This window comes from Rhopalosiphum maidis, chromosome 2, assembly GCF_003676215.2.
Source record: "Rhopalosiphum maidis isolate BTI-1 chromosome 2, ASM367621v3, whole genome shotgun sequence".
NCBI lineage: Eukaryota > Metazoa > Arthropoda > Insecta > Hemiptera > Aphididae > Rhopalosiphum > Rhopalosiphum maidis.
Genome location: NC_040878.1, coordinates 57830830 through 57843568, shown reverse-complemented (window position 1 = coordinate 57843568; position 12739 = coordinate 57830830). Strand labels below are relative to the sequence as shown.

At 25.6% G+C, this 12739-nt stretch overlaps 1 protein-coding gene across 9 annotated transcripts in view; it reads left to right on the top strand.

Annotated features, from left to right (window-relative positions):
• LOC113554952 (cAMP-specific 3',5'-cyclic phosphodiesterase) overlaps positions 1–12739 on the top strand; it is a 612877-nt gene that overhangs the window by 468860 nt on the left and 131278 nt on the right. Inside the window, exon 1 of one of the 9 annotated variants that reach the window (XM_026959109.1) lies at positions 4285–4706. The exons of the other annotated variants lie outside the window; for them this stretch is intronic. Coding sequence (XP_026814910.1) covers positions 4300–4706 — 407 coding nt within the window. The 5' untranslated portion in view covers positions 4285–4299. Of the gene's footprint in view, positions 1–4284; positions 4707–12739 lie in introns of those variants that run through there. 9 annotated transcript variants of the gene reach the window in all.

The window sequence follows — 12739 nt, the reverse complement described above, 5'->3', positions numbered from 1 at the left end:
GATCAATAATAAATACTGTATGTGGTAAAAAATATTTATAATATTATTTTGCCTAAAAACAATTCATCGCATAATATTAAATTAATCCACGTGTTATCGATAACATAGTTATTAATCTAATCCATGTAGACTATAAAGTATAGGTAATATTTTTTAAATTAAAATATGTAAAATAACTCAATACGATTTTAAACATATTATACTACTTTTAATTATTATTGTTTTCATTAAATTTACCGTAATTAGTAATTATTACAAACAATTTATAAAGTAATAACACAAATTATAATCATATAGTTCATTATCAACTTCTTTTTGTAAAAATAAACATATTATCTATTAAATTATATATTTTTTTTACAATATTACTTCTATTTGTGTACAGTTTAAAATTAATCGTTAATCTTTTAATAGTTCCATAAATAATAATATACATATTATATAATTAATACGGATATTGTATGTACACGATTTATTTTGTAAATTATTTTATTGATTTTCTTTCTATGTCTTTGTAGAATAAATAATAGTTATATTTACATAAATTCATTTAACAACCTTTTGTTAGACCTAATAATTTATCGTAATATTTAAATAATTACTTTATTTTTCGTGTATAGATAAAGTTTGATGTGTCATGTTTAATATTATTGATTTTAAATGCTATTAATTATTTCTGTGAGTTTTATTTTAATTTTATTAATAACCTATTTTTTTAGATATTTAAGCATCTTAGTATAATATGGATAATAAATGCTTAAAAGAGGACTATAATCATGTAATATTTAGGTAGGTGTTACTTATATATTTAATATGACGGGTATTTGTTTTCGCAGATAGCAATGAAATGAGTTGGCATATACCACTATATTTTTTTTTTTAGTGAAACTTAAAGTTAAACTGAAAGTTGAGAAAACTTTAACTCCCACTTCGAAGTGAAAAAGCATTTGTCAAAATGGCAAATATTATTGATTCACTATCGTCGATAGTGTACTTTCTTATACAAAATATATATATATATATATGTATATTGTATTTCTATTTTCTTTCGGTTATCGTATAAAGGTGGTAATAACATCCATCCGTTTTTTTATGGTAGGAACGAGGTTATATACGAGGCCTCAATACACCTGTATTGGATATATTCTTTAAAATTTTAAATCTGCAAAGTTATCGAATTTCCGTCATACTCGTCGGCTTATTTGAAGTATATTATAAATTATTTCATATTGAACTGTAATAATAAATAAAAACCCTAAATCAATAAAATTTACCATGTTTGATTTATTTTACATAAAAGCAATGTTCAACGATAAAATAGTTTTGAATGTATCCATGATGACAATAATAAATATTATATTATGAAGAATACATTTTTTAAATAATTTCTGAACCTCATATGTATAATATAGTAAATGATACAAAGTTATATAACATTGGTTTTAATGTAACATTATAACTAAATAAAAGATTAAAATACAAATTACAATTGAACTTATTATAGTATAATTTGAGTATAGGGTAGTATTTTTAAAATTCCATAATAAATAAACTATGGCTAATTATAGCATAAACCATGTTTCATCATCAAAATCTACATGATATGGAAAAATTTTATTTTATTCGTGCATAAATTTATAAGTTAGTAGGGAATATAATATGAGTAATTATATCAACTTTTTGTCAAACATACTGTTTATTTATACTTATTATTTTATTTCATTTTCAGTTATAATACCATTAATTATATTTATTATTGATACCAGTGATACATATAACCAAGTAGTTATTACTATATATTTTATGTAATTCAAACGTTGGTTAGAATATAACAATAATTTACTTACTAATTGACCAATTAGCCAATTAAAGGATTTTTTTTTCTTTTATACACCACAGTCTTGGTAATTAAAAAATATAATAGAAATTTATGGATTAAAAATAATTTTAAATATAAATAGGTTTCAATAGTTTATGATTAATAATATTATTAGGTACCATAAAATTACATAATTTTATTAATACTATTTTTAGATCAAATCATTAATTTTAGCTGAAATCAAAACTAATTTTCATTTCTTTATAATAATATTAATTAAAATTCATGAAACTGTTGGCAAATCCATTAAGTTATAATTTATTGACAAGTAGAAGGTATACTTGCATAATTATTTTTGAATATTCTAAGTTTTGTTTAGTTTGTTTAATATATAGTGTTATATAATTCCATTAATCTGTAATTTACTTATCGATTTATATAATGCTGTAGGTACCTATATTATAAATATGTATGTTTTTCTATTTAATTAAATTGATATTATGTAATAATAAACTGATGTTATATTATTTTTTTCGATCTGTGAGTTATGAATATGTTCAATTAAAAATTAAATAAATTGGAATTTCGTTAATATTTTAAGTTTAATACTTTTAGTGCTTAAATTAGTTAATAGTAAAAGTATTTATAAATATTTAAAAAAAATATAAAACTTCATAAGAATAATGAGTAACAATATTAGTTTATTATATTGTAATAATATAATTTCACGTGCCTACTGCAATACTAAATTATCAAATTATTCTCGAGATTTAACTTAAAATAATTGAAATATTATTATAAAAAAACATAAACAGTACTGATATTTTGTTTGTTTAACGAGCATACCGTACAATTACACATGACATCCTTTCACAAACAGTTACAATAAATTAGTGGTGTTTCAAAGGGTTTTCACCGTCGTTGCTCTGTGTACCAACAATAGTATATATAGAATTACACTAATGCACTATACGACCTATAAGTACAATAATATAATATATATTATACGTAATCTTTTAAAGTCAAAGTTATTTTTATAATTTTATCACGATTGGTGTATGTTTTTAATATAATATTATTTGCGTTTACTCGGTTCAATTAATATTCACGGATGGTTGTCGTTATTATTTCTGGGATCTTGTTGCGACATACATATATGTAGGAATGATATGAAACTATGGAAATATTTAAAATTTACCCAACGAAGGCAGAAAATTGTAAATTACGCCCAATACATTTTATATATAAATCTGTATTTAATAAATGGTATCTCAAATATTTTGAGATATACCTACGTATACTTACTGTAAAATAATCTGCGCCCGCAGAGATTCTCTTATGTAATATTATTTTCATGGTACATATTTAGTATTACTCCAATTATTATATTATACAACTACCACTGTTTTTCAAAAATTGTCTTTTTGTTTCTTTTAAATAAAAACGTAATAAAACATTAAAGTCTAAATATTATTTTTCATTTATAAAAATTTAATATTTTAAATTTTGGACATATCAGTTTATTACAATTATTAGTTAAATTATATTATATATATTAAATAATACATAAATTAATAATATTTAAAGTTATTTTTATAAAACAGTTTATTTATGTGTTATGATTTTAAAATATTGATCCCTCGTAATATATTTTTATACTGCTCATACTGCTCAACGATTTTAGCGATTGTTATTTTTTCCCGTTTGAATTCGTATCTTAAAGGCTTGTACAAAGTAAACACTATTAATTTGTATGTAGATTTTAGATTGCAGTTCAAATAAATGTTTTCGGCTTTTACATAAATAAAATTTGTACTACAGTATTTAAAATAATATATATCGATAAATTGAAAATCACTTTTAAACGCTTCTGGTAATGTATAGTGTAAAGTTATCGCCGTAGCAAAATAAGTATAAAACTAGGTATTAATGTTCATACATAACGAGACCCCTTTAATAGCGGACACCTATATAGTAGCGGATAATATCATAAGATGACATAATGAAATGGTAAAATATAATTCACAGCACACCGATACCACCATGATAATATTTACAAATGAAAAATAAAAATTATACGGGCACACCCAAAGGAATCGAATATAATATCGATGTCGGATTAAATCTAATCGTAGCATCACAGATATAGACTGTCCTGTACCTACTTGAAAAAAACTAAAAAATACATTTACAATATTGTTTTCATAAATAATTACAATGTCGTTTTATTAGTAACTCGGAGAAAACGAACGGACTCTGACGTGGTTTTGACGGACTACGCGTTACACACGTGCGTGAGAATCAGTTCAGGTTTAATAATATTGTATTAATTTTTTTCAAGTCCGAAAGACGCGATATCAAAATAATTGTATATCGCTAGGCGGTCGGGACCTGGCGAGGGATCTCGACCGCTCCGTCGGCCCGCCCGCCGTGGTGACGCACCGTGATCTGTGCGGCCATGCGGCCACGCTGTCGACAACATGTTGGCCGCGCTAACAGTGTACCGCGCCCGACTACGCGAATGGTTGCGGGAAGTGTCAGCGTCCGGTAATTACCCCGCAGCCACCGATAGTACCGTTACGATGGACCGCGAAAACGTCACGGCCACTGCGACACCGGCCACCACGGCCAGCCAAGCGCCGCCGGTGCCGTCGTCGCCACCGCCTCCCCCGTCCCGGCCCGTGTCCGACGACCGGCCGCCGCAGCCACCGTCCCGGCCACCTGTGGACCCGGCCGACCCGGAGGAGTACATAGCCACGGTCCTGTCGTCAATGCCCGAAGACATGCCGTTGCCGCCGCTGGCGTACACCAGACGCCGGTCGAGCAGCAAAACGCACACACGACTGTACCGCATACGGTTGCCGCCAAAACCGAGAAGGGCCAAGAGGTAAACAGCGTACTATATATTGTGCAACACGTCGGGCGCACCGGTTGCGACCAACACCGATAAACATTTATATTTTAACCGTGGGTATTGCCCAGATCTGGGTCATCCGTCACCAGGGACAAACATAGTTTTAGCACCCCTTATAATTATTATACCTCTCGAAAACGTTTTAAAGTTTCTTACATCGACCAACAATGTACACAGACATAAGTACTAGTAAGTACTATTATGTAAACAGTTTTTTTAATTATTATTTTGAATAAAATGAAATATTTAAATTGTAAAGCGTCCGTCGTCGACGCGACCCTCCGACGACAACCACCGTTCACCACCCCACTAGTTCTGACACTAATTTTAAGATCAGTGTACCGATTTCAGTGATTAAATTTTATGGCAAATATACCAGAATAAATGCGTTTATGTTTTATTTTTGTTCGATTGTGAAACTTTTGTGTATCATTTTTTTTGTATGTATAAGAATTTAATTAGATTAAATTAACATCATTCAAACAACCTTAATTAAATAAATCGATTCACAAACCAAATATACAAACGACAAAAAAAAAATCCAGTCGAAACATTTATGTAAACGTAATACCAAAGATTATGACACGATAACATAACAAATGCTTCGGTCACTGTTTATCATAACGACTTGTCATAGACTTAAACCATTTACATATTATTTGTATTAGGTATTAGGTACATTCAAATATAGTAATATGGTAGAAGCTATAAATTTGTTCAATACAAAAATGTTAGGTTTAATTCAACTTCAAAAATTATTGATTAATATCGAATAACATGGTGCATTTAAATTGTGTGTAAATTGATTAACAGTAACTTTACTATTGTACTAAATTCATATATTCGCCAAAAGTAAAATGTAAATTAAATTAAATATGAAGGGTTCATCATTTAACATATTGTATTTTATACACTACTCGATGATTACCGCTTATGGATGTTGCATGCGATCTGATAATTTTTTGTACAGAATTATGGTATTTTTTTTTTTTACATTATTTTGCATAGCGTATTATGGTATATATCTGATGATTATTAAAGTTATAATTCTGAATTTATTAAAAACATTTTCTAAAATATGCAGCTTAAATTATGAAGGTATAATAATTATGGTATGTATATGAACACAATATTCACTAATACGATTATATTAATAATTTTGTTAAAAATCTTTAAATTTATTAAATAATAAATCATTATAAACAATTATAAAGTTAAACTATAAAATATTTTAAGATATGCATTGAATATAATTTTACAAAATAAATATAAATAACGTATAATCAACAATAATTATAAACCATGTAATTGCAAGAATTTTCTGGATCCAGTTTTTTATTTTGATTAAATTGAAACTAAAATTGGAAATTATTTTAGTGCTTATAGTATAAAATTAACAATACAGGTCTCAACTAAACAAGTCTTTATATTGAACGTACGCTGTTTTATTCACCAAGTGTGGCACATTCTAAGTTAATATATTTTATATATATAGCTAAATATAAACATTGACTCCATAGACTATAACATTAACTCCAATCTTAACATTTTAATATATTATTGTATAATTATAATTATCTGGCCAATTCCATGTTCTGTGACGGACACGGAATCGATAATCTAGCCGGTTTTTTCCATTTTGAACTAACAGATTTCGTGGAAACTAGTGTCCCGGTAAATCTCATTTACGAGATGAAAATATCTTCTGGAAAATTGCAATTAACTTTTGGTGAGTATGCGAGACCATTCCTCGTGGTCATTTTTGTATCAACAACATCATTGTTTGTATAACTGGTGCAAATCACATATGTTATTTTAAACTCCAATGGAGATTTTTTCCTGTTTGTTCACTAAGCAAAATAAAAAAAATAAACCTTAATAAAATAATACACTTTTCAATATGGCCATGCTTAATATAACTTCTCTGCTATAATTCACTAAACATGATAGCCATCCTCATTATGTTTTTTAAGTAATAATTTTTAGAATTTTTAATTATCCTTAATGACTAAAATTAAAATATTTACGTTTTTATACCATTTAAAAATAATAATGCGATAGTGCAAAATGCATATTTCTGAATAAAAATTATAAGCAGATAATTTTCTTGAAATTATTACACAAAGAAAATAACTCAAAAAATACTTTTAAGAATTTTATTTTAAATAAATTAGCATTTTTGAAAAAGTCTTCTGATTAACAATTTACTCGTACAGTAAAAAAGAAAAACTCCTAATTTTAAAAAGATAACTTGGACTATTAATGGACTTTTCTTAAATTATATAATAAACTCTTCTTTTAAATTTTGATTTATATAGATATGTCATAAACATTTTCAAAACAAAAAAAAATATCTCATTTACAATCAAAATTAAAAAAGGATTGTGCACATTAAAAAAAAAGTTCGTAACACCAGGGGGCACATATAAACAGTATTAGGTATTTGAAAATATGGTCCTTGAGGATATTTAAAAGTTCCGAAAACCAGACTTTGTATAAATAAATTAATTAAATAAAAATACTGAGTATATATATTATATTTAGTGAATATTATGTTTGTGTAGAAATCGTCTGTCAAAAACCACGATATTTTTGGGATTTTTAACACCAAAAATAAATCACTGATTGCGTGATCCGAAATAATATATGTACATACGCATTTTTAGGATTGTTAGTTTCTGCAATATCGACCGTTGACAATATTGCGCCACGTTGATTGTATTGTGCAACATACTTTCCAAAAATATCGAGAAACAATATTTGCTAAAATTGCTTCACTAATCAAAAATAACATGACCGCAGCTTAGCTAATGAAGCAAATAATTATTATTATATTTAACTCTGTTCAGCTGTAGTAACGATGAAATATTTCAGTGGATATTTTATTATTTCACTGAATGACGTACTGCATCGTAGATTTACCCTATAATACGATATACTAGTACTTAGTAGACTGTGCGTGTATGTACACATTCTGTGTAGTTTTTCAACATATGTTCTTCGTAGTTTTTTTTATCACTAAAGTGCAAATGTATGTGTTATTTACTGTTCGCCGTGATGAATGGAAAACTCTTTTACAGTCAATATAGAAATGATACATTTGGTTACCAGAATCTGAAAATTAATACATCTGTATTAATTTCCGAGCAACGTTCGATTATATTATGTAACCATACTTTTAAATGTGTAAAATACTCAGGTAGTTGCATGTAGAAATTAAAACGCCTACTCCTAAAATACTAACTCCTAAACCTTAACGTGTTAATTATTATCAAATTAATTGAACCAAATAGATTTTTTTGCATTTAGTGTATTTTTAATTTTTGTAATATCATACTTGTTTTTTTAGGTTAATTAGATTAACAAAAGTATGTAATAACTTATATTGCACTTGTGTTTGTCCGTTCGTTAGTTACCTGCACACAGTTGTGATTATTAATATTAAAATGTATATTTCATTATCAATTTTCACGACCTAAAACAATTTTATTAAAATAGGTACGTTTAGAAACTAAAAATTCAATATGCTCACACAGTGAATTTCCCTAACATTTTTATTTTTATTTTTATCGAATCAAGAAAATTGGTTTACCCGAAAAAAAAGCGAACTGATTGCTTTATCAAATATGTATGATTCCATGTATATTACACTTAATATTTTTCGATAGTTTTATGAACAATTTTTGTTTTTACTATCTAAAATTAATGTATTTTAATTTTTCCCTTGTATTTTTAAACTTTTTTAGTTTATCAGCTTTACAACTTTTTTATTATTTATTAATTTTATTCAACAATAAAAGTCTATCTTTTTGACGTTAAATTAATTTTTATCTTTATATACTTAAATAAGATTTTCAAAGTTAAGTTGGTAAATAAAACTCGTTTTTCAATTTATTATTTCCATTCAAAATCATGTTTTAGATACATAATTGTGTTTAATACAACAATACATTATGTACCTACATATATTTGTGAAATTGTACTTCTGTATCACCAAGTATAATAAAAATCTAAATCGTAATAAACTTAGATAATGGCTGGTGATTACAAAGGTATAAAAATACTTTTAAAATGGACTATAGTAAATGTGTGGGTATGATGTGTGTATTTATAAAGTTGCCAAAGCTCCCTCGAGAACCAATCCCATGCTTCATGAAAAAAATAAATTGTATATTATTTTTTTTTTTTTTTGGTTTTCAAATCTCAGTTTAAACCTTTAAGGTATAAAGATTTTCTGTGTTTTATTATCATTATTATTTTTAAATAAATTTTAACTAAACATAACAGCTATCCATCAATCATTTTTTTCGAACCTAGTAAAATTTATCATAATAATGTTAGCGTATTGTTTTTGATTTTCATTGTGGGTATACAATGTTTGTTATATATAATAATTTAAATTTTACTATCTATACATTTTTAGGTTTAATATTTTGTACTTTTCATTTTGATGATCATCTTGTAAATCTTAAAATCGTAGGTAAGGTTGGGAGATAAAAGAGTTGAATTATGTATTATTTTAAATCTAAAATACCAATTCCAGTCTTACAAAATGTAAAATGTATAATACATGTTTATATTTTATAAGGGTATAATTTATTTTCGTGTGTTATTATAGAAAGGTTTCAACAAATAATGTATAAAACATTAAATTGCAGTTTTACTGCTATAGAATAATATGCAAAAATACACTATATATTTTAATTTTAACTGTTATAAATGTATTTTGCGAGTACAGCGTGTAGTGAGTAATAAATCAAAATGGACAAACAATGTATCTTTTAATTAAAAATCATTATGATTAGGCACGTCGTGAGAAACAAACATACATTTTTTTGGATATTGTTTTGCTAATGGAAAATCTTTTGAAACATTTTACGAATCGATATTAGAGTTAAAAAGTGTTATTTTATGAAAAAATAACAACAATAATAATAAACCAAGTCATTTTCCATGTCAAGGTTTATAAATGGATGTACAACGATATATTGTTACAGTGGTGACCTAATTTAGTATCTACACATTGATTAGATTTTTTAACTACCATATATCACGTTTCAAATGAATACAATATATAATACGAGTATGTTATCCCGCCAAAATCAGTTGAATGTAATAATCACTATCGGATGAGGTCATTTTAGATACACGCTAAACTAAATATATTATATAGGAACAATGTAGTATAATAGCTGTGATTATCATTATGCACATTATTATGTTGTTAGTTCAGTATTCTGTTATGGTATTAGAATTGTGGTTTTAGATTTTGAAACGTCCTTTAGTAAATATAAAACTTGGTACAATTATCTTATAAGTTTTTCAATAACAATAATTAAATTTATAATTTGCATACTATAAATGTTAATGCTGATAATAATACATTTCATAAATTCAAATACATCAAAGTACTTTTTTTGAACGATTTTTCAGTCATAATCCGCAGCAGAGACCATTTTGAGCAATGATAATATTATATTACCGTATAATTCGCTTTTCAATTATTATTTTTGTTCTTTTTCTTATCCGTGGTTAGATACTTTCTTTATTTAAAATATGTATTACATTTAGCTACCGTATTTATTACTTTTTAATTATCAAGGTATTTATACTATTTGAGAAAATTAATTCATACATGATTTATGCATAGTATGTAAAACATAAAATGTATACCTACATATATTTTTTCTAGCATAGATATCATATTTTGTAGGATATTATGAGAAGATGTTTTCAACTTATAAACCATATTTAACTATTTTACAAAATATAAATGTTTTTTCTGGTGTTGCTATATTTATTCTTATCCATTTATTGCAGTACTGTAAACTGATACAAATAATTTTAACACTTCACATTTAAATTTAACATGAGTTGATTTATTTTCAGATTTAAATCCAAAATAATTATTTTTGATCAGCATAATTGAAGTTTTGGATTTGATAGACCATCATTTTACCAACACAATAAAATACGTGGGATCCGATTGTTTGGGACATGTAACTATAACTCTGACATAATTTCCCCGAGGAATAATGAATATTATACATAATATTATAATATATTAGGTTATTATTTGATCCGGTTTAAAGAGATATTTTTATTTAAACATATTCATAAATACAGAAAATATGAAATTCAACTTTGCATAAATATTTTATATTTTATAATTTATATCATAAAGTTTATAATATTTTATAAAACTAACTATGAATTATACTATCATACACGTGCTAAAACATTTGTTATTATTTATCATAATATAATATTACATTATCACTTTGTGGGCCGTTACGATATAATTTGTTAATGTATTGCTGTTAAAAAAATTATATGTGATTCATGATTGTGTTGTGAAAGTGTATTCAATATCTAATTTAGAAGTCTGTTTTAAATTTGCGGTGAATTTTTTATGTTTTGAATTGAACTGTGAATGGACGTCTTATCATGCGTTTCCACGTTTAATATAAACACATAATTTATTTTCGTATTTATATTATACTACGTATTCTCTCTTTTTTTTTTTTTTTTATTATTTGATTTTGAATATTTCCGTATATTATGCTATAGGTTATAAGTTCTACGAATTATTAACAATGATTCAAAAAAATAATTTAATTTTACCGGGTGCTGACTTAATTTAGATGTGAATATATTCAAATTTGGTTGCAAGTCGTATTTTTATTCTCAATGCTTTTTAGTGTATTAAATAAACATAATATTATATGCCCAAATGTGTAATATTCAATTTTTTTGAAGTTATTTTATTTCTGTTTTAGAAATGCGTGTGTCATTTATTTATTACAACTGTCAAACATTTTTATGCCATTTGTTATACTGATAAAATGCTCTACAATGGAACATTTCTAAAGTTTTTATTTTTCCCCATCTTATTTCTGATAGTAAATATAAGTTTTAACACCTATATACCTAAAGAAGTTTTTATTTTTTTTTTTTTTTTGTACAATTTCATTAAATATTTATTTTTTCAATATTTTTTTTAAAAATGACTAAACAAACAAGGTGTCTTCGAAATAATGCACAATTTTATTTCACCTACATTTTGAATATACCATGAGTTAGATACGGCTAGACAAATAATGACAATACTTAGATATTATTTTAATATTATAAATAATGATAACCTACATAATATTCTTCAGCGTACAGCTGTATTGACTATTAATAATATGGATTTTACTATTTGATTGTCGATTCATGATATAAGTTCCGTAAAAAGTTATGATCAACAAATATCCAGAATTATTGATATATCTTATTATTTAGTAGGTCGCTTGACTGCTTGAAAATTTAGTATTATCATAATTTTGATCCAAACTAATAACAGTATAACTTATACAGATTTATTAAAATAATTAATTAAAAAGAAAAAAAATAGCTTCAATTTGTTTTACAATATTATACTCATTTATGTAAATATATGTATACACTAATATAAGTATAATGTAACCGATCAATAGGTACCTATACTAAAATATTGCAGGTATTTCTTCTTGCATGCATAATATAATATAGTATCATACATAATATTATATTTTGTACACGCTAGCAGTAGATATAATGAATATATAATTTTTAACTTGTACAAGTATTGCATTGGGTTTCGAAGAAAATCTATATTTAAATCGAAAGAGGTTAACAAATTATGATTGAACAAAAATCAAAATAATTTAAATTATAAATCAAAAGTTGTATCATAGTATAAATACATATCAATATTTTATTGTTATGAAACTATAATAATTATTCCTTGAATGTAAAGTCAAATACCCGGATGTTAAAATTAAGTTTAAATTACCTATATAATAACGTAAAAATAAAATTAATGAGATATATGAAAGTTATAATAAAACTTGTATCAAATACAAGTATTAAAATCCGCTTACAGATTAAATAAAAAACATTTAAAGCACGTATAATAAATAAAAAAAAACGCACTGATCATGTCTTGTAGAAGGATAAACTACAGACATAACAAACAGGAC